A 24,432-nucleotide genomic window follows, 5' to 3' on the forward strand; every position below is an offset into this window, starting at 1 on the left:
TCAATCACCCCTGCTATGGACCACTTCTGGAGGTCCAAGACGCCGACTTCTACAAAGAAGGGATCCGTATGCTCCACGACCGCTGGACTAAGTGTGTAAATGTAGGAAAAATAAATGTGCTAGGTTTTCTAAAATTGACGCCTTCTACCTTAGGCCACTGACTTATCAATCACCCCTCGTATATCTTTACATAAAATAGGGCAACTAATAAGTTACTTTTTTCGTCATATCACTTTACAGCCTGTTACATATTTCATGCCACTAGAGATCCATTTGGATAGCCTAACACTCCAACTCTGGATTGCACTCTTACTTTGTAACCACAACAGTCCTTGAGTTAGCTCACACCTTCTCAAAATGCCTTTATTTCTGTCCGTGAAGGTTAAATATTTGTGGAAAGAAAATAGGTGGGATGAAACAATTGTGTCCACTGTGCAAAAATAAGAAGCAGGCAAATTGTCCCTCCTTTGAGACACTCGTCTGCCACACCTCAACTCTCACCAGAAGTTAATGCTGCCTTTCTCTTTTCCGTCTGGCAGAGTACTTCCATGTTCTTCTCACACAGCAGTGTACGACTTTACTTAAAGTTTTGCTGCTCGTAGTCGTACTTATAAAAGCAATTAGAAAGAAGCACATGATTCATAAGAATCATTTTAATGGAAAGAACAGTTAATGTAACGGAAGAACTGTACAGTTCCTCCTCAGGTTACAAACGCCCAATTAATGGATGCCCTCTACATAATGAAGACTTATAGCTGACTGATGGGGTGGACAGAGAAGGATTTGTCAGCTTCTGGCTGCAGACATCTCCTACTGGGTGGGGACGGGGTATTTCCATGTGCCATCTCTCCCCACAGCTGTAACTATTAGAGGAGCTGGGGTGTGCAAGCAGAGCTGAGAGTGACTCATTCACTCACTCACTAAGTGAGGCTGGCATGGCTATTGTTCCTGCTCCTGCTTACTCTCCTATCTCTGCTGTTCTTGTTATCCTCTCCCACACATCATTTTTGTTTGTTTCTGACTTTTAGATAGTTCTCAGGAGTGCAACTTCCTTGTAACCTGGAGATTGCCTGTTGAGAGGAAAACTTGGTGAATTCTTTCTCCTGGCCTAGTAGTTATTGTGAAGCTGGCTTGGAGCATTCTGTAGTATGATTATGCTTTATCAACTTACTGGTTCTGTTGATACAGATTTAAGAATAGTAGAGGTGCAAATGTCCAAGAAAACTGCTTTTTCATCATACATTTTTTAATAAATTATGGAATGTTTAGTGCAAGTTGTAGCAATGGGACAAAGCATTTATAAATGTTCTTTTAACTATTTGACTCTGCTAAACTACAACTTCAATAAAAATGTAAATTGATTCATGTTTTCTATTAGAAACCTTGTATTAGTTGGTAGCTACACATTTTCATAGCTTTTGTAAATAAATATTAGACATAATGTTAGCAAGTTTAATACACAACACTTTCTGGCCACCTTGTGCTATTGTGTTTAATGTGTATTTCTTTTGATTATTGGTCTGTGTTGATTTTCCATAGCAGAGAGCAAAAAAGGCAAGGAGTAGACTGTGCAATCTTGTACATTATTTTGAGTAACAAACATCATTTGATTTTATGTATGTTGTGTTTGCAAAAACTTAGAATTGCATTTGATCAAATGTAGATTATTTTGTCATGTTGTGAACATAGTGTTGTTGAAAGATTTGTATTTTTCATAATATGTAATGCCAATAACATTTTATTATTTGCAATAACTCATTCATCACAACTTTGAAAATTAAGTGCTATAATTCCTCAATAGTTTAACAAAGAATTAAGTTGTTCTTTCTTAAAATTAGTTGATCAGAGCTGTTCTTCTATAGAACTTGTCACAGATGTTTCCTTGTTGCCCAGAGAAATATTCTGTGAGAAGAAGATCTATAGAATAAAACCATCTTTTCAGATTGTTGTTTGTTGAATCTTAGATTGTACGTTCTTTGTCTCTCAGCCTACCAATGCACCTATTCTGAAGCCGTTTTCATATATGCTGCTAAGCGGATCTGTTTTTTGGGGGATGACCCACAAGGGGGCTCTGCTGCTGTAGGAAGTCTATGCTTATAGTAATTCGTAAGAGACTTTTTAACACAAGTTTTGCACTTTTCTTTTCGTTTCCAGAAAAGGTCACGGATCGCCTACAGTGATGAGGTAAACCTGCGAAATGAGCTCCTAGGGGATGATGGGAATACCACCGAGAACCAGGTAGGGCCACTAATCAGCATACCCTTGTGGGTGGCTTAAGGGTGATGAAGGTCAGCAACTAGTACGTCTTCTCAAGCTGCTCACTAACAGCATTAACGGCAACTCAAGTGGAAATACATTGTTTAATGCTAAGCAACAGCAAACCTCTGATTTAAACCATTTAAGTTTTAATCTTAGTGCAGAGAAGACAAGAAGACCCTCCATTTTATTCAAGAGATTTTTATTTCAGGAACAAATTTCCAAGCTTAGAACAAAATCTTCAAGATGTCAAAGTTTGCTTACAAGTTTGTTTATTTTATTAATGCAAGTAATATGGCAGGAGTCTGTGAAGTTGTGAGCTCTGGCGATAATGCTATGGGGGCTTACTATGCAAGAAATAGACCAGACTGCAGTTTTAGCGCAGGGGTTGATGCCGGTCAATTTAATTCCCGAAGATCTAAAGGAGGTCAGTATCATCTCGTATAGCCCTGGCAGAACAGATCATTATGAGCAACAAATCTGTTAGTTGCATGGCATGGATTTGTAACGAAATGAATGGCGAACCTTTATAAGTTCTGAAAATTGTGTGTTCACCTAGCGATAATGTGTAAAGGACATTTAATAGAGTTCAGCATTTATTCGTTATCTGTATGCAGGCAGAGAAGGAATTGGCGTTATCGCTTTTCATAATTCTGTAGTTTTGTGCGTCACGTGGTCTTCACATACTGTGGCGCAGTTTCGATTTCAGTCACAGCAGCAGTCTGGCCACTAGAGATTCTGCCGGCTCAAACCAGCGCGTACCAGATTTTTCAGGTTACAAAGAACAGATTACTACTTGTATCGAATACAATATTGAAAATCTTTGTTTGAAAAGCCCATGATTATCATAACTGAAATGGCAGGATACTCTTCTTAATGATGATAATGAAGGAAATGCAAAATGTAATCGGGAAATTTCAGATGGTATAGCGCTTCCTGTATAGCGTTGTCCAGTTGAATACGTTTTTGTTAATATGAATCAATGCGTACTTCGGCATGGTACAAAACAAAACCTAAAGCCCATTGCAAAATCGTCCTCAAATCCATGGAGAAGGTTTAAAATCAGCCAGGCAGCACAAACAAGATAGAGTGCATTTTGTTTGGATTCTATTATGATGCAGCTGCGCCATGCTTCATAGTACTCGTGGTGATGACCAGAAAGCCGATCTTCTCACTTCTTAGTTGTGCACTTTGGCCCATTGAGCTTTCTGGCCATTTTGAAATGTTGACTTAAAAAAAGGACTTAACTATTATCAAAGCAATGGACACTTTGACAACCATATTATTGACTAGTGCTACTGTTAATGGACTAACAATATTATTATTTTTAAAAGGTAGCTTACCAAAAATAACTTGAGATATGATACTTATTTCCTTTCACTTTTACTATCTGTTTCACATACATACAGTCGTTTTCCTGTTTTAGTTTTGTGTTCTGTTAAAATGTTTTTTAAAAAGAAACTTTTTTTCCTCAAGGAATTAAAGAATTAAAATTCATATCAAAATTATTCCACTTAGCTTCGTTCGTGTAACTTTTTTTTATTAATGTGTATTCACATTGGCTTTGTCTTAATTGTAACCATTAAATAGATAATTGTAATTAGGCTTCCACATTATCACCCTAAAATAATGCTTCATTTTCTCTTTGCCTCTTTAAAATCATTGCCATGAAGCCCCTCTTTCTCTCTTTGAAGATTGCAACAAACATACCTCTCACGTACTAAATAAGAGGCAAATGATTGTAACAGTCTGTGTTGACAAAGGGAAAACTAATCTTTGTTCTTTCAAAATGTGGTTTTGAAAATTCTCTTTGCATGAGCCTTTTTAGGGTCTTTAAAGAGGTTCTTCTATGATTTCTTAATACGAAGTATGTAAACAGATAAATTGTCATAGTTAATGTTATACCCAACTGTATGACAGATGTTTCATCCCTGCCATTTCTTTCCTTTTCATCTTTCTGTGCGTTCACAGTTGATAAAATTGCGTGAAGAGGTGAGTGCATCTTTGTTTGTTGTTAGGTATCTGTGTTTGTTTGGAAAATATTGGTGTTTTCTGTCAGCTGTTAATTTTTTTTCTGAGAACCGCATAAAAACCCTACAGGATTTCTTTACCTTACAGAACACAAAAATAACATATAATCAGTATAATTTATCCGAAACAAGTATACCCACTATTTGAAGAACCAGATTAATTAGTATAGATTGTTATTGCAATGTGCCTGACCTTCACATCAGGTCCTATCTGCGTTGATCTGAACACATTGTTCTAATGATTTCGAAAAAAAATTCAAGGGAAGCTTTGAAGTGGTTTTAGCTGCTGCGATCTGCTGGCCACATCTCACAGATATGTCACCTCTGCCAGGAGGGAATAGGAAAATCACGTTTCGAATGGTAATGATAACATTCTAATCACTTCTTCTTTGAAGATTGAAGCAAGATACACTGTCAGTATCCCAGACTGTCAGTGCTCAAGGCACCAAGGCATCTTGGTCTAGGTGTATTAGCTTAAGTGAGCATGTCAATACAGCTGCATCAGGGAGATCCATAGGGGCTCATTAGAGCAAGGCAACTCACTTCTATGGACATGATTCAGATTGTTCATATGGCACCATTTTTATTAGAAAGTATTTCTCCAATTTTAAGTGACATCTGTCAGGGAAGAAAGTTCTTGGTGAAGCTTTCTGACTGTCAAACTTAAAAATGGTCTTGAAATGTGGTAGCCCCTCTTGTTTTTTTTCCATGTGATTAGTTTGTATGCCTTTTGACAGCATGAATAGAACTTGGATGACAAACCAGGGTCTAGCCTATTTTTCCCTGAAAGAATATGGGATTAAAATTCTCCGAAGAAAAGAGTTGATGGGTGTAAAGTATAGGAAACAACATTGCAAGTGGGAATCCTGTCCTTTATCTGAAAACCTTGCCTCTTTTCTCGTGCCTTAGTATTTCTCCACAAAAAAATTGTTAATGAACTGAACACAAGTTCTAAACTTTTTCATGTCCAGTGTAGAGCGAAAAGAACATAATAAAGCTTTCCTTCAGTGTTTCAGCACTTTTCCATATTTCTTTAGTTAGATTGTGATATTTAGCTACAGTATGTGGATCTAGATCTAATCATTTAAAGGTAATATATGGCACTTTTGCAATATGCAAATACAGGTGTTTTCTGAAGAGTATTAATCAAGATATGGCTTCTGTGATTCTTCTGACATTTTTGGTTTTCTTGTGGAAATGAACTTCAATTCTAAAATTCAAATTCATGGGAATTACATCCTGATTAAAGGTTTTTTTTTTCATTTTTAGCATTGTGGTAAAAAGCCCATGTATGCTAATGATGCAGTAACAATAAAAATAAGATGTTGCAGATGCTTTTTGTATAAGATATGATAATTGTGCTGCAGCTCTGCTTATCTGAAATTCCACTTATTATACAGCTATTTATTTCAACTTGTGTGGCACACTATTGGAGCCTAATTATTCAACAGAACATCAGTTTAAATAAGACTCCTGGCATTCACATTTTGCTGTAATGAGCACAAAATCCCAAGTGAAATTCTGTAGGATCTCATAATAAGACAGGTTAGAAAAAATGCAAGTAAAAACTATTAAAGATCAAAACTATCACATGATTGTTCTCAAACAGCAATGTATTGCAATAATCAATAAAAAAAAATAGCAAATCTAAATCTTGCACTAGTCTTATCTCCAAAATGTGGCATTTATCTTCTGTAGGTAAAAGATCATTGAAACAAACTTTTTGGAAATTTGAACACATAATGAAACTGAATTTTGTGTGTAACGATAATACTTCATATTGGTATTTGAAATTGTTCTAATCCATAAATACAAATGCGTAAAGCATGATGGTTCAGATGGAAAAAAATCTTGCATCATGTTCACATTGCTCAGAATTAATTTTAGTTAAATTAGTCTTTATGACGCTAGTCTTTGTTTCTTTAAAAATCCAACTTTATTTAGTTCAATAAAAGAAAATATTAATTTGAAACTTATATTAGCTGCGTATATTTTCAATACCTATTTTTCACTAATTATCAAGAGTCTTCCTGCACAATTCTATTTTGTGTCTTTGGCATGGTGATCAGATGTTTGTTTATGTTTTAAGTATATGATATTTAGACTTTAGCCTCAATTAAATTCTAATTTAAGGAAAAATGTTTTTCCTTCTCTCATCCTTCTCTCTCATTTTTTGAAAATAGCGCTTGGATCTTTTGGCTTCTATTGGAAATATTAGTTTCTTGAGGATAATAAATTATCTGAACAGTTTTAAAAATATGTTTTATTTCTCTTTTTTTTTGCTGAACTCAGCTTTTTCTAAAAACTATTTCACTGCCTGAATTCAAAATTTGGCAAATTTTCCCTTTATGGTTACTTTTCTGTAAATTAAATATAATTGTACTTGGTGCTTAAGTGTCTATAATCATCTCTGATTTTGTTTCAGAGAGCACGCTTGTTGGATAATACAGAGCGGCTGGAAAGGTCAACACGGAGATTGGAGGCTGGATATCAACTGACTGTTGAAACTGGTAAGGATCTTGAGAGGGAGCAAATTATCTGCCTTATGCATTGTACTGATCATGACATTTCTTGTATACTTCATGATGAGGCACGTGGAAAGACATCAATTGTAAATGTAGCTCATACATTGACAAAATGATCAGATGTTTCTTTGTTTTCCTTAAATATCTGTACAAAAGCAATATGCCAAGTTTATCCATCAAAATAATATGTAGTGAAATATTTTTACTTATTAATTACAAGGTATTTGCAGAAACTGAAATTCCATATGGAATATATCAGATCTGAGGGAATTATCACATTTATAATCTTCGTTCTTACGTCGTCCTTAACTTTAATTTCTCTGCACACACTTTAATGAGGAAACAATTAGTTAATATAAAAGTAAATCATATTTACTTTGGTGATTTATTTTTGTGTAAGCATTTATTACTGAGCAATTTTTTCATTGTTTTCTGGTTCAACTTCTGAGAAATAATATAGTTTTATGTACGTTCCATATTTTTAAGAGGAAGTTAAATTGTGTGGTTCAAACTTGAGGTCAGGTGGACCAATTCTGCAACACTATACCTATAATCAGGCTTCAAATTCACTTCAGCAAAGGAGAGATACATCTCATGGAGAGAGAGAGAGAGAGAGAGAGAGAGAGAGAGAGAGAGAGAAATTAAACCAATAAGAACATGGGGAAATGCAAAATACTATGAGTTGTAAAGGGGAAAAAGGCAGGTAGAAGGCTAAAAACAATATCAAAATATTGGGACAGAATAAACTCAGAGACATTGATGAAAGTTGTAGATGGAAATCTCATCAAAAGGTGGTACAACCAAAAGAGACACTGTAAGGAAGACCTTAACTGAAAGAAAAACAAGGAAGTAGGTGGTTGTCTATTCAGAGATGAAATAAGGCACCAAGAGAGCAGATCCAACAGAAAAAATGTATAAATCTTTTGGGATCATTCAGGATAAGAGCAAACTACAGCTATTGAATAAAAATTTACTGTGGTTAATTCAGTGAAAAAGAATTTAGAAGGATCCAGAGGATTCTGTTTATGCACTCATTGAAAACAAGTGTGCTTAAGAGCTGAGATCTAATAGTATTAAGGTTTCTTCAGTGCCAAACTCGATAAAGTTCTAATTAACAACTATTTTGACTTTCTGTTTTGGCATTATGTAGAGTATGGTTGGTAAAAGCAGTATGTAGCAAAGCATATTGTTATGAAATACAGACCAATGTGGTAATGCCCAGGTTGAGTTGGATTTGTCAAACTTAGCAGCAGCTCTCTTCAGTAAGTGTCCGGAAGATAAAATAAAACAGAATTCCTGCGTATCAGAGCTATCCAATAGCTCGTATGGATTCTTGCGTTTGTTGACAACATTTGGCTTGGAGTAGATGTCCATGTAGTGGAATAGCGATGGACATTTGCCAGCGAGGCTCTCATAATGGTCATTTGGCGTTTGACAAAGTATTGACAGGTGGAGCATCTCTGGAGATTAAACTCAACAAAGGAGACAAAGAAAAATATATTAGTAAGGAAAATGAAAAAGCACATGATCTATCATCTACCTCTACTGGTGAAATGCACCACAAAACTCAATAATAATGCTTATCAAAATCTCAGTATAGTTGAAGTTTCTTTTTTTAAAGAGTTTTATTGAAGCATTTATCAGCTCTTTTTTTTTGCCATTTTTGGAGCTTTTAGAATATTCCTGTTGAAGTTTGCATCTTCAGTTAGCAGTTGTCAGTGGGTTTCACTGCAATTTTGTGTGGCTGTGTTACGTGACTAGCTGACAGAGTTTTACAAGCATTCATTATACCAGACCCTGGATAATAAGCAGTTAGTTTTACTGAGAAATCAACCACCCTGTTTTAGAGAGATGTGACACTTCTGTATATAGGTTAATAGATGGCTGATGGTCCGATAAAAGGCAGCAATTGAATTGAGGGGTTTTGATCATGTCAGAACCTTGAGACTGAATTAAAACCATGTATTTCTCTGCTCTTTTTTTTCTGGATAAAATAAATACAATTTCTACCTTTTTGGGTAGAATGCAACATTTATTGATTGAACTAATGTTAATTGCATATCAACTAATGTCTGTTTATTGCTTGTATTTTTCTACACTGATTGAAGCTTGAAATTTGCAAGCCATAATAAATTGCATCAAAAAGACACTCAAATGCAATCTGTTTTAAAGACTGTTTGCAATTGTTTTTGTTTGTTTTGTGATAAGAAACTAGGTAATGTATATTCTTGACAATGAGAGAGCGATGACCAGTGATTGTTTTCCCAGAGGGAAAAGTTCTCCGGAGTGGGTGAATGCAATTTCAAATCTAGAAGCTCAATAGCAGACAGTACTTCAATTAATGAAGGGGCAACTAAAATTGGGAATGGGCATGAGTAGAATGGAGTAGAGTGTATCTCATAGAGTTATGGCTCTAGAGAAAATTGCAGAACCAAGGAAGGGAAGAGGATGTGTAGATATTTGAAATCAAGAATAAGCATTATTGGTTTGCTGGGAGACAGTGTAGTTCAATGTCTGTCTGGGTTATTTGTGAGTGCAGCTGCCTGTGACTTGGGGCATATATACAGATGTTGCATATGATGATATGATACTGATGGGAGATGAAACTGGGTGTTCAGTGTTGACATGGATGACAGATTCTAGTGTAAAAGGTGTAGGGTGAGAACAAGTAATATTATGAAGTTGCTTTAGTAATGGTGTGGATATTTAGCCTAAAAGTCATTTCTGGGTAACATTTGACTCTGAGTTTGTAATTGGTATAATTTTAGCCCCAGACAGTGGCCACTTAGAAGACAAGGTGGCAAAGTCTGGGGCAGGGTGAAAGGGAATTGTTTGGGTCTTCTTAATCTTCATTTGGTTGAAATTCATACAGAGAGATGAACGTCAGTTAGACAAGTCATAGAAGGTCAGGGTGCTCAAGAGTGATGTTGGAGAACAAGAGGTATAGTATGTGTGCAAATTTTCACAGTGGTTGGTCAGTGTTGCCAAAGGACAGCATTTGGATAAGTATGAGGGGCTGCAGGAGAGGTGAAAAGAATAATGGCAGAACTGCTCAATCCAGAAAAATGAAAAGATTTTAAACATGTAGCAATAGTAGAAACTAGAAATGTAAGGCATTTTAAAATTAACCATTTAACTAAAGTAATCATGTAATGACACCTGTGCATTAATTGAATATGAATAGCAACCTTTAAAATAGACAACTCCATACCACCACAATTTACACTCCTCTTTTGGTGTATAATTTTGATTTTTAAAAGTAGAAAACATTTAGTTTGTTTCAGCACAAAATAACCATTGTAGGAATTTGCACTAGTAGAATTGCATTTCAGAGTTAGGTTCGTAAATTGTTTGTAGTTGGATACTAAAGTTACAGATTAATTACAAACAGTGGAATAGTTGAAATAAATCTTAGGAATGCATCATGTTTGGTTTGTGCTTTTCAAATTTATGCCTTTACTTTGAAGGGGCATTTCTTTTTATAGGAAATGCAAGAATCTTGTGTAAAGTGACCAGACTCTGCTGATATCAACCGAGATACATCCTTGTGATTTGTTTCATTCGTGTAATGTCATCAGAACCTCAGGCAATAGTTTACATTTCTAAGCATATATTGTCCATTAGTCATCACTGCTGTGCAATGCTGTTGCAAGTAACTAAGAATGGAAACATTGGATTAAGTACTTGTATGTAAGTCTGGACAATTAAATGGAGCTTTGTGTTAATACATACGTTGGATGTAACATAATCCAAACAGAAGAAATATTTTAGTTTAGGAAATAAAAAACCTCTCAAAAGATAGAGAGATTTCACATTTAAGCTTTGGTGCTGCTGTGCTCTACTATTCCTGGAAGCATTCAGCAGTAAATGGCTTCTGGTACCATTAGGTTAGCCCTAGAGGCTTTTTGCTCCTGTAAGTTCATTGAGCCTGGTTACAAGACCAACACTGCAGGCCATCAGCTTTATTAATGTGCAGATAAGCTGATTAGGCTATGTCAATCAAAGGTGCCAATATCTCAATTGAGAGGCCTTTTTTTTCCTGAAGCATTGAAGTTGCCAACAAAGTGATAGATGTATGGTACACAGAGCTCAACTTGTCAGCAAGCGAGACACAAGATCCTATGATGATGCAGTGACTATATTAAAGAGTACATCAATTTGTTTAGCCTGTTTTGATTTTTTTTTCTATGGCATTAGGCAGAAAAAAGTCATGGTTACAGCTTCACTGGAAAGCGGAAGGTCTTGGAAAAAAAAATAATCACTTCTGTTTGAAGCCTATTGGAGACTTTGAGATCTTGCTGTGCCAGACGATGGGTATTCAAGTACTCCTGTAACCATTGCACTATGATCTCTCCCTACCCTCTGGTAACTTAACTATTGATGTTTTAGTCAACAGGAGCAAAACTGGAGAATCTGATATGGTTATTCTAACAATAATTGTCCTGGATGGACAGAGTGTAACAATTAACACTACCTCGTGATTCTAATCGAGCATTGCTGAAAATAACCTGTGGCTGGTGCTGTAATTTTTACTCGCCTTTTAATGCAAAACATTCAAAAGTATTTAATAGCTTCTGCAAGAGATCCTGAAAGTTGGTAGTGTTAACTTCAGTGTTCTTGGATGTAAAGTGACTTAATTATTTTATTGTCGTGAATTTGGAACTCCCTGTAGGATGAATAATGATGCCAATATATGTACATTTAGCCTTCTTGAATGGGATATATTGTGTATTTTGGCTCACTCACAGCTTTGCTATTATTAACACGGAAGCTGGAGTACTTGAAGAAAGTGCTGTATCTTGTTAGCTACTTAACCATCTTTATTCTTGAGAAAAATCAGCACTGAGGAAACTAATCTTGCATCTGCTATTGTGTGATAAAGAATATTTCATATTATTTTGTGAAATATGCACAGTGCAGAAGTAATTTAATCAAAGTCAAATGAATGTAAAATGCAAAACTACAAAATCAGTAGGTTAGTAGTAATAAAAGTCATAAAAAAAAGAATCCATATTACTGAAGATGGATATAATATTCTGGATATTTTTCTATTAATTAAATAGTTTGACAGCAGCAAAGATTTTTTTATTTGCTTTTCTGGTATCTTCACCTTTTTTCTCCCCTAAGGCTCTCTCCTGTTTATCTCGCTATCCTGTCTGAAAAAAGTGAATGTAATAATAATTTTTTCCCTAATCGAGCCTTGTCAGGGAAGTGTCTTATCGTTAAAAGGAAAATGACACCGATGATATCGTAAACAGAGCTAGTGTCACAGCGTTCCAATCACAGCAATTCAGGCTCGGTATCTAGTGCTGCCACAAACACCTAGCAGCGTTTTCATCGAAACATCAAAAACATAGCAGTCATTAAAATTGCACCCGCGTAGAATTGCAGGGATCAGCCGCACTAGCGCAAAATAGGATGTGGGAAACAGGCTTCTAAATGTGCTAATTCCAAAACCACGTGCTTGTGGCTTATTTTAATCAGTAGAAACTTGCACATTGTAATAAATCAGCATTATTTGTTGTGACACTAAAGGACACAGTTGGTTCGAGGATTTAGAGGGTCGCTGGCAACAGTATGCGGTGTGATGGCAAAGTATTTTACGCTTGAACTACGGTAGCTAAGGCCCAAACCCCAATTTATCCCCCAAACAAAGCACACAATCTACACAATGGCCAGCTCAACATGCAATGATCTTCGCCATGATATGGCCAGCAGAAACCTAAAAGAACAGGGCTTTAAGAGAATTCAATAGTTTGTTTTTGGTTTTCTTTGAAAAACTCCTCAAAAAGAGAAGAGCATTGGTAATTAGAGAAAACAGATGTCTCCAAGCCTTGTGACAGCTGAGCATCATTTATGCCCCCCAAAAAGATTTAATACTTGTGTCTTAAAAGACCAGTTATTTAATGTTTCAGTTATTTAACATACTGCTTTGAGTACTTCTTAAGTGAAATTATATATATTAATGTCTGAAAAGATTGCTAGGTAGCATTAAGTTATTATGGTTCAAACATGCTGCACTTTTTAAATAATTGCAGTTTCAATATTTACAGATGTTCCCACCTCTTCAGTGTTTTTACTAAAATGCAATGCTATTCCAACTTAATGTATTTAATATAAATATGACTAAAATATATATGCAATTAAGGTAGATAAAAATGAGGATTAACATTTCTACACACACGTTCACTTTTTTACCAGTTGCTATTGCAATTTTATTTTGCTCATTCGACGTACAATAAGGATAGTTATACTTTAAAATTCTAATATTTTTTTAAAAATACTGAAATTTTCAGAAAAAAGCATGTTCTTATTTAGATGAAATTGACCTTTACTCGCTGTTTGGATATCGTCAACTACGGCTAATAAATGATGAAATCTCGCAATCCAATCCTACAAAGTTAGATTAAACACTAAATTTTTAAATTCCAGGTGCACGTTTTGTGTTAATCTGCAAATCAGAAATTAATTGAATTTTAAATGCAACTATTTCTTGATTAATAACAATTTCTTTTGAGAATAATTTTGTTAAATAACTTAATTGGTATCTGAAACCTTTCTGATCCAGTGGTTTGCTTATATTGTTTCAATCATTATGATAGGTTGGTTGAATGTCCACCCTCAACCAACCCTATCCCTGCAATGTAATTGTATATTATTGAGCTCAACACCGTTCTAGCAGAATTCCATAAATAAAACTGTTTTGTTCTGTTAATAATTATATTTCCTCATAAATTACAAATGTTTTTAATGTATTTTTGAACTTAAATACATTGCAGTGCATCCCTGTGATAAATTAACCAGCAATACATGGTTATGTGTTTGATCTTTCTGTTAAATGTTGTGACAATTAATTATTTTATTTGAATTCAAGATTGATTATGGAGAATTTCTGCAGTTTTATACTTCTGAATCTTATTAATGTGGACTCAACTTCTTGATGTATAGTGAAAATAATGCTTTAAAGTCATTGTTGCAGTGTTAAATATATTGTCAGAAAACACTGAAGCTTTTATCAGAAAGAAGGAATTTAATCAAATTTTAGTAAATAAAAAGTAATTCTGTTTAAATCTAACACAATTGGAAGACTTGAGACACAATTCAGAACTTTAAGGCATATATAATTTATTTTAATGATTACTATGTTTTGTGAATAATCTAAAATTTAGTTTTATTTTGCATTACCCTGAAAATCGCCAGTATTAACAAAAAGTGGCATTTTGAATGATGGGAATCAATCAAGTGCTGTGATGTCTTTTGTTTGTAACTTATAAAATATGCATTGAAATAATTCCATTTGCTGAGAGGAAAACAACAGATGTGATGACCGTTCTGTGACACTCCAAATGTAGTTAAATTTTGTTTAATACAATCTGCAAAAGGAAGTGGAAAACAAAGGGCAGAAGTGGAACCTCAGGAAGTTGCTTTTGTTGAACTTTGAAGAGCTGACAGATTTGTTAAGAGGTGAAGTTCAGATGAAGGCATTGTCACTTATAAATTATGGATGTAAAAAACGTCGTTCAACTCAAAGAAAAATCGGTTGATTGATTTATTTATAGGGTGAATTAATAATCATAATTGTTAGGTAAATTATAGGAACAAAAAGTGTTCAGAATCCATGATGAACTTTATTTTGGATGACAATTCTAATGAATGGGTGGTTGTTAGAGATTCAATTTAAAATGACATATTTAGGGTAACACAGGTAGGCTGTGCTCTTGAGCTGTTTGTAAATTTCAGTCCTTTCTCAGGCATCCTTTTTGCTTGACTAGTGCATAATTCAGCAGTTTTATGTTAATTCAGTCATAATCTAGTCAATAATTTGAAACGTTAAACATAGGAAAGTCAGGAGCAAACAAAATGAGAGCTGTTGTTAGTTCAGTTGTGTTCTGAAAGCTATCTTTATTAACTGTACATTGACTGATTTTTATGAACAAACATGGGAAGAAAAGTTTATATTGCATATTCTTCCTTTAATAGTATTCAAATACTTAGTGTTAATATTTATGTGAGAAATCGGATTTCCTTAAGATCCAGAAGAGTAGGTTTAAAATGTATATTATATAGGAATGATTTGGACTGAAAGATGGAACTTATTTTTGTTTCAATTCACATTATATGGCAAGTATATTGAATGCAACATCAGCTCATGAAGTAATGCAGTTAAATGATTGTCTCTTTGCTTGTCTACTTAACATTTGTCTATTTCTTTTTTTAAACAAAAACTAGTAGAGTTTTCAGTAAAAAAAAAGTTATGCTATGGTCAGGAATGAAAATTCTATTAAAATAGATATCACCAGTCTGTTCAGTCTTTATTTCATAGAAGCAGTCAAATTATTTATTATAAGTTATTAACAATACTAATTAATTTAAGGAATAGTGTACAGAACAAATATAATTAAAAATATAATTTAAGCGGAAGGCTTTGTAGTTTGCTGTTGATCCATTGAAAGGAAATGAAACAATAATCTTATTTTTTTGATATTTCCTCTGTTGTACTTCACACCTACCCCACCTTACCTTAATTCATACAAGAAAACTGAGCTGTATTTCCTTGGGAGTTATCATAGAATCATGTTTGCAGAAAAGTGAATAATATTGTGAATAATAAGTGAATAATGTGAATAATATTCTTAATATTAAAGTGTAGTAACAGGCCAAAATAGAACATTGTTTATGTCATGAAGGAAACAGTACATTTTTGTGTGAGTTTACATACGCTCATGTGAATCTGTGCACCAATGCATATACTGTAGATTATATAAGGAATATATATTTTATGTGATGTACAACTTTCAGGAGACCTTTTTTCCTTGTATCAAAATGAAATTAGATTTTAAGATAAAGTAAACCCAAAAATCCATTTAAAAGAAGCCTGCCATACAATTACTGCCATTACATTGTAATTTTGAAATAGTAAATACAAGGATGTGCTGCAATTTTAGACTGGTAAATGCAAATATGCAGTAGGTGCAGAGAATTAAGGTCTTTGAGCATGTTCCATGTCTTTTTTTGGAATATCTATATCTATATCTATATATATATATACACACACACACACACACACACACACACACACACACACACACACACACACACACACACTCTCTCTCTCTCTCTCTCTCTCCTTTATTGTTGTTGCCAGTTACCTGATTTAATCCAAAAATATAACCTAAGATAAGAAATTGTATTCAAGGCATTTTATATCTTTTAATACTGATATCTAGGAAATCTGAAATAAAGTAAGAATTCTTTTTTGACTAAAAATGTACCACACAATATAATGTAATTCCATAAAATAAATTATGAGCTATTTTATATTAGAAATAAGTGCAACTGATGTTCATGTTTCCATCTCTTGCTATTGATATTAAGTGCTTTGTAATGTATGTTATTATCCTGCACTGTAAACCATTTTTATGGTAAATGTTATAGTAAATGCTCTTCAATCTTAACAAGCTACAAGTCAAAGCTTTCAGTTCCCTATATTTAGTAACAATATAAATGGTTTACTGTTCACACATTGATTATGTGGGCAGGAAAAAGGCATTATTAGGACCACAGAGGGCTTGAAAAGATTATTATAATTTGGCAGTTCTGTTAATGGCACCTGTTAGAGGTGTGACAAAAACGACAATGACAGACTGTGTAATTCAATAATTACTATCTTTGTGTAGTGTCAGTAGGTCATTTTCTATATGCTTACAAAGAAACCAGTGTTAGAATAGTGCCGACTTTGTCTCGTTAACAGGGAATATGCAGTGGTCAATGCAGTCTTTCAGGAGGAAGAATTGAATGTTGGGGAGAAATGTGGGTGGGTCAAAACAGATAGACAACCCAGGAGCTGTGCTGTTTTTTGCTGCTTCTAAATTGGAGCGGAATATTCTGAGAACACCAGTGGTCAATATAGGCTTTGAATCTTTTGCTATGTTCTTTAGTACATTTCTCAGTTTTCATGATTTGTGCCTCGAAACAAGCAAATAAAATGTGTTTGCACTGGATTTTTGATGCCAATGTGTTCGATGTCTTTGTATTTTGTTTTTTTTTGTTTATTTGTATTTGACTGTGGCACTGTTTCTAATAAAAAGTATCTTTCAGCATATATAGGTCTTAACCATAAATTTTACATATTGTTTTCCTTTATTACAAAATTTGATGAGGAGACATTTTTATATAAAAGAGAATTGTTGTAGGATTCTCTTTATGACCAATAGTACCTTTAATGTTAGCTTGTAAGTAGTATATGCTGTAACTTCATATAACTTCAAGTCAAAGTCAGTAATGATCAAATTATTAACTTTGATTAACTGACCCACCCATTTACGGTAGTTAATATGACATCTTTGTATGCCAAATAAAATAAGATGAGCAGACATGAAAGTTCCAGCTTGCTCTGTTATACCGAATGCTACTCATCAACTACACTAATAAATTATTGAGCTGCTTTTTTGCAATGTAAAGTAACCTTCTTTCGATAGATATTTAGAATTTAGGTTTTTTTTTGATAAATGATATGACTTGAGATAAATAATAACATTTCATAAACGATATAGTAAGAGTTTTGAATAATTGCACTCACAGTGTGTTTGTATATTACCTGTTTGTCTTTATTTTTGCATAATCTCTTTGCAACCAATTACATATTATTAATATCACATTAAAATCTTTACGCTGGATAAAGTATGTTGGTGTGGTGAATGTACATCTTCTTTGCAACTGTGGGAAATAAAGCCACCACCAGCCACAATTACAAAGCCTGTGGCACAGGAAATTGGAAATACTACCGGTCTTCCATGTAATAAGATTTATTTCTCTGCTAAATTTGTTTTCTCTCTTTGGGACCTACAGTGTACAAGATGTCACATTTCTTATTTTCCATACAAAACTTAACATGATATCCTGGAATAAATATTCTTGAAACTGTGAATTAAGTGTAAAGTAGAATCCACTTGGCAGAAATGGTTTAAATGGACTTGTTTCAAGTTTATTTGAGTGAGATGCAACAATTTATGTAATTATGTTGAAAAAATATGATTGGTATTTCATGATAGATTATAATTATTAAGATCAAACTTCACACCCGCAAAATACATAAAATATCAATGTAAAAGATGTAACATATAATTTAGAAAGAAGTATTTTATATATGTACCAGTATTGTAGATGAAAATCTGAAGCATATGTAAAGCCGACATTAATCGCCGTCATTTAGACAATTCAGAACGAGAAATGTTTAGATCTCTAGTCATTCTTATGGCTGGGGCTTTTCATCTTTAACTTTGAACTGCTTCATGTTTCAAGTCAGATCTAATAAAGAAGCAAAGTTACTAAAGTAAATTTTCTATTTTCCCCTTAAAATTGACAATGGCCTTGCAGATGGTTGCTCCTTGTTTGGGAAGCAAAAAAATATATATGCATGAAGACTTCTGCAGAGGCAAAACTCAAAACAGACTTGCTAATTTCTGAAGAGGCAGAATCCCAAGTGAATGCACAAACTTAAAAAAAACTGCTGTGACTCTATAGAGACTGCAAAGAATGTACCTCTCACATGTTTCTCAGTGCTATATGAGGAATGAGAGCTTTTCCACATAGGGGTCTGTGTGTTTTCAGCAGAATATAAAGTAATGCTGAAATCGAGAGATTTTAAAAAACTGCATGCATTTTGAGATTCCCAAAAGGGAATCAGTGGAAGAATGTGTAACAGATAATGACATAGGTAGCGCCTAAATTAAACATTCATGTATTTTTGTGTGGCAGTTTACTAAAATATTTATATTGGTATATATTTTCATCTTTTTTGATTATTGGTTGTGTAACATACACCTCATTTATTCCTATGAGTTTATTAAAGTATGAACTGAATTTTTTTTTATAATTCAGACTACTCATTGACCTTCTTTCCAAAATCTAATCTTTTTTTGCCATTTATCACAAGTTTTTTTCTGAACACTCCAATGGTTGAATCATCCACAGAAGTATAACTGTTTCAGAATAAATTCAGACATGATCTATGTGACTGTGTGTGTGTGTGTGTGTGTGTGTGTGTGTGTGTGTGTGTGTGTGTGTGTGTGTGTCTGTGTCTGTGTGTGTGTGTGTGTCTCCAAATAAATTTTGTACCAAAATTGATATATTTTAAGTTGATAGCATTAATTTTTACATAGGGCTTTGCAATGTTTTTATGTGGGTTGGCATTAGAACTGAGATTTGACATATGTATGTTACATCCTCCCCTCAATTGAACTTTCGTAACATTTTCTCCAGGGAATTCCCCCAGGAACCTCAGAAGAATATTTTATAATTGCTGGAAAAGTTCAAGGAAGATTATTAAAACAATTACTTTATGAATGTTAGTGTTTCTAAAGCTGAGCTAAAATCACTTCTGAGTTAAACCCCGAATTTCTATCAGAAAGCTGGAGGTCTTTCTGTCCCATTGATATCAGGAGAGAAAAGAGTCTGGTAAATGCTGGAATCTGGTACAACAAATAATCTTCAGAAGGTTGAGCAGCATCAGTGGGTGTGTGAGGGGGAGAGAAGTAATTGTCAACTTTTAGGGTTGATATCTATCCTCCTGATAGATATCAACTGGACGAGCTGAGTTCTTCCAGCAGATTATTTGTTGCTCCAATAATTTCAAATGAGCAACTTCAAGGTTGTAATGCTGGTGATGTTTTTCTAAGGGTAAAAGATATTAGAAGGTATCTGCTAAGGATACCCGCTGTTATCATGGAAGGTTCAGTCAGAGTTCTGTTTCTATTAATAAAAGAGTCAAGAACTGGAATTCTTAGAATAGAAGTAAATTGGAAAAATGACATGGTGGTCAACTTTTTTTTACATGACGTATGGTTAGGGTCTGGAATTCACTGTCAAGGAGCTGGTGGCAAAATTAGTTATGGAATTTAAAAAGGGAAGTTACAGAACTAAAGTAAACTTATTATCGAAGTACATATACCACCTAAAGATTAATTTACTTGTGGGCTACTCAACAAATCTACTGCATAATAATTATAACAGAATCAATGAAAGACCACCCAACTGGGGCATTCAACCAGAGTGTAAAAGACAACAAACTGTGCAAATGCAAAAAGAATTAACAATAATAATAAATAAATAAACCATAAATATAGAGGACATGAGATGAAGAGTCCTTGAAAGTGAGTACATTGGTTGTGGGAACATCTTAATGATGGGGCAAGTGAAGTTGGGTGAAGTTATCCCCTCTGGTTCAAGAGCCTGATAGTTGAGGGGTAACAACTATTCCTGAACCTGGGTGATACAATTCCTGAGGCTCCTGTACCTTCCTAATCACAGCAGAAAGAAGAGAGCATGTCTTGGGTGGTGTGGGTCCCTGAGGATAGATGAGAAAAAGTTGAAGTGTGGGACTAACTTTTCTGTCCTTAGGGAGACCTAGTATGAAATTGAGGGGCTAAATAATCTCGTCGCATGCTGTAACCTTACTGTGACTCTGTCATACATCTATGTTATTTGTGAAATAAATTGCTTGATTGCGATTGTGTGTAATTTTGAGCTAAGTTGCCACCACATGTCATTGAACTGTTAAGTAGTTCTATTACACACCACAAATGTATATTAAAATTGGTGCATAGAAAAAGCTTGGTAACATAAAATACAATTTCAGACAATTTAGCAATAATAATGCTGACATGTCAGCTGTATTTTAGCTGTGGTAAGCATGAGGAGAGGGATATAGAAAGATGACGACGCTGTTTCTGTTCATGTTGATATTTATATTTTGTAGCACTAGCCTGGAATGCAGTTCGAATAGAAGTTACACTATTGTTAGGCACAGTCTTTACCCATATAAGATGACATTCACTTTGCGCACCTGAAAGGTGATGCATTGGTGCAGCAGTTAGCGCTGCTACAGCTCCAGCAACCCATGTTTGATCCAAAAGAGGTACTGTTTCTGTGGAGCTTGCATCCTCTCCCTGTGACCAAGTCAGATTCCCCTAGTGCCCTGATTTTTCTCCTGATATAGATATCTGATGGATAGGGGAATCAAGGGATATGGGGACAAGGCAGGGACTGGGTATTGATAGTGAATTATCGGCCATGATCTCAGAATGGTGGTGCAGACTCGAGGGGCCGAATGGTCTACTTCTGCACCTATTGTCTATTGTATCCCAAATTTGTGTTGATAGAATTTCTCTGAGTGCTGACATAGAATTAATGGACCAAATGGCCTCATGTCTGAACAAAATATGAAAAAAGAGGAATGTTCATTAATTCATGTAGAAATTTGGATCCACAATCTACTATTTTGTGAACTTCTCCACTGGAACTGAAAAAATTCAGTTCAGTGGCTGACTAGAATTCAAACCAGTCATGCTGAGGAATGTTATGAAAATGTCATATGAATCTAGAGCTTAGTTTGTCATTGAAAACTACCTAATTATTGCTGAGGAGATTCCATGACTCAAAAATATTATTTACATGATTACTTTTTCACTTTTTATAGTGCATGAAATTTCAGCTGCCTTCATTTTGTATATTTTCCATCTTTATTTAGTAATCTGTAAAATGTATCAAAACTATGTTAAGTATTTGCTTTTCCCACCCTGTTTTATTATCTGTGGCAATTTATTGAGGTATTTAACTTTATGTTGTGACTACTGCATGTGTCATGAGTTTCAGAAAATGGAAGGTCCCCATAGGTTAGGTACAATGTTCTTCTATTATTAAGTATTGCATTGTTGTGTTGCCAAATTTCATGACATACGACGGTGATTTTAAATCTGATTCTGATTCTGAAATAGATAGATGTTTGTGGTAAGCTTCAAGGTCAGCATTTGAAGTACCATTCACTGCTGACTGCAAACCTAGGCCTATACGTGGTCATGCAGCGTAGTTTTACTAGTCTTTAAATGCTATTTTGCTGTCTGCAAGCTTTTAATAAGATTTGGATAAAAATATCTACATTTTTGCTCTGCTCTTTTTTTTTGTTAAAACTTGCATTTGGCTGGAATTAGTCCATTTGTTCATGAGTGCTACTTTCATCACCAAAAGCATCTTGGAAGAAGATACTGAGTTCAACCATATGAGGGAGCTAAATTAACATACATTGTTGAAATTATTTGACTGTTACAGTACATTGGATTGATACCTGCTAACAATTCACGGACTGCACCACTGAATTGGTAAATACTAAATTCAAGGGACCGGTGGAAGTCTTCACTTTCCAGACATTGGGAACATTGATGAATCATAAATCATGCTTTGTTACGTCATTTACAAATGTTTAAACACCACTAAAACCTTTAACTGAACTTTGATTTTTGTCTGCTGTTGCACGGGTTTAGGCTTATGGGTTTACTTTTATGAAAAACGGTAAGATATCCAGCAGTGCATTCAGATTTGCCTATAGTCATTGAATATATTGACCACAAATTTTCCATTACAAAATGTGAATTTCACATTGCTGCAAACAGATGTATGTAACTCTGTAGTTATGCTGTAATTGTCCAATAGAACATTCTTTTTATCATTTTGTTACTTTTCGTGTTGTATGACGTGGGTGATCACCATGACCATGATTGTTCTTGGCAAATTATTTTACACAAGTGTATTAAGTGCAATGATCTTTTACCTGAACTGGGAAATGTTGTAGATAGAGTATTGTGCAAAAGGTTAGGCACATCTAAAAGAATTCTGTAAGATGAAGATACTCTCAAAAATAATGAAATGTAAAAGTTTCTAAATATCAAAAAATTATAAAGAGCAGTAAACAGTAAAAATGCTAAATTAGATCAATAGGTGATCACCCTTCACCTTTAAAACTGCATCAATTCTCTTAGGTACGCTGTTGTGCAGTTTATAAGAAAATTGGCTGGTAGGTTGTTACAAACATCCTGGAGAATTTGTCACAGTTCTCCTGCAGTCTTCGGCTGTCTCAATTGCTTCTGTCTCGGACAGCCTCGATGATGTTGAGGTCAGGGCTCTGGAGGCCTCCGTCGGTCATGGTTGACCATGGGTACTGCGCCTCTGGTAGTCACTGGGAGTGGCTTCTCCAGGGCACAAGCCAGGGCAGAGTTGATATGGAGATCCATCTGTTGCCCATGCAGTGGGACCCCCTCTCCATGCTGACGACAGGTCCAAAGGAACGACAGAAGTCGGTACGGTTTTGTGCCAGCAGCATCGCAGGAGTTGCCGTGCCGGTGCTGAGTACAGCAGTCAGCCGCCTTCAGGACTCCGATTCCGGATTTTTCCTCGGGGTTTACTCCCAAAGCCTTTCCCGTGAGCAGGTATAGCCACAAGGCAGCGGAGGTTTGAAATCGGAGTTTTCCCTCTTCTAAATGAGCTGCTATCCGTGGTTAATGAGCCCCATCTGCCCTGAGCAACTGGTTTTGTGGTGCCAGTGGTCCACCTTTGCCCCTTCTCCTGTCAGTGAGAACAGCTCTGCTGGGCATAAGAACTATGCCACACATGAAGGCCAGGAGTTGGACTTGATTGTCAGAGGCTGTTTGAGATGCAAGCCATGAAGAGCATTTGTTTAGCAGTGGGAGCTCATCCCCACTACCACCCTTCGGCTATTACTACCCTTGGAGCCGTGCCAACTGAAACCATACAACAAAGCTAGTGTGCTAGAGACTTCTGTACAGTACTGTATATTAAGATTCACACAAAGGGGGAAAAGAAATGAGAAGGTCAATAATGTTTTGGAAGGTAGAATATTGAACAGTACAGCACAGTAAAAGGCCCTTCAACCCCCAATGTCTGCACTGAACTTTACACCAAATTAAAGTAAATCTGATCTGCCTGTACATCATCCCTATCTCTCCAGTACCTGCAGGAAATATTACACGGGTGATAATGCAAAGTGAAACAAGGTGATAATAGGACACAAATTGAAAAGCAATGGCACAGATTCTGGATATCTAAAATAAAGACAGAAATTGCTGGGAGCCACAGATCATGCAGCATCTGTTGCAAAATCACTCTCTGCAAAGTATGATCCTGTTTTTGTAGGAGAGAGTTTGAGAGGGGAAATAAGGGAAACAGGTTTGACATGGAGGGAAATGGTAGCCTTACTAAATGTACTGGTGCAGAAGATGACATCAATGAAGCAATTGAGATGTACTGGGAAACTGAGCAAAAAGAGTAAATGGGGAGAAAATTCAAAAATCTGAAGTACAAAGGGACTTGAAAGTCTTCATGTAGGATTCCCTAAAGGTTAACTTGCACGTTGAGCTGGTGGTAAGGAAGACAAAAGCAATGTTAGCATTCATATTGAGAGGACTAAAATATGAAAGCAAAGGTGTAAAGATGAGGCTTTATAATGCATAGGTCAGACTGCATTTGGAGCATTTGGAGCATTGTGAGCAGTTTTGGGCATCTTACCTAAGAAAAGATGTGCTGACATTCCAGAGAAGATCTATAAGAATGATTTTCTGGATGAATGATCTATAAGAATGATTTTCTGGATGAATGAGGCGTGTTTGATGGTTCTAGGCCTCGACTCACTGGAGTTTTGAAGAATGAGGAGAGATCTCAAAGAAACCTAGGACCAGAGGGGCATAGCCTCAGAATAGAAAGATGTCCATTTAGAACAGAGATTAAGGAGGCATTTCTTTAGCCAGCTGGTGGTGAATCTCTGCAATGCTCTA

General features: G+C 35.3%; 1 protein-coding gene across 2 annotated transcripts in view; it reads left to right on the forward strand.

Annotated features, from left to right (window-relative positions):
* Positions 1 to 24,432, forward strand: part of vti1a (vesicle transport through interaction with t-SNAREs 1A) — a 325,999-nt gene that overhangs the window by 102,455 nt on the left and 199,112 nt on the right. For both annotated transcript variants that reach the window (XM_059947840.1, XM_059947839.1), the window contains exons 4-5: positions 2,155 to 2,238; positions 6,712 to 6,796. In XM_059947840.1, coding sequence (XP_059803823.1) covers positions 2,155 to 2,238; positions 6,712 to 6,796 — 169 coding nt within the window. The remainder of the gene's footprint in view (positions 1 to 2,154; positions 2,239 to 6,711; positions 6,797 to 24,432) is intronic.

This window comes from Hypanus sabinus, chromosome 22, assembly GCF_030144855.1.
Source record: "Hypanus sabinus isolate sHypSab1 chromosome 22, sHypSab1.hap1, whole genome shotgun sequence".
Classification (NCBI taxonomy): domain Eukaryota; kingdom Metazoa; phylum Chordata; class Chondrichthyes; order Myliobatiformes; family Dasyatidae; genus Hypanus; species Hypanus sabinus.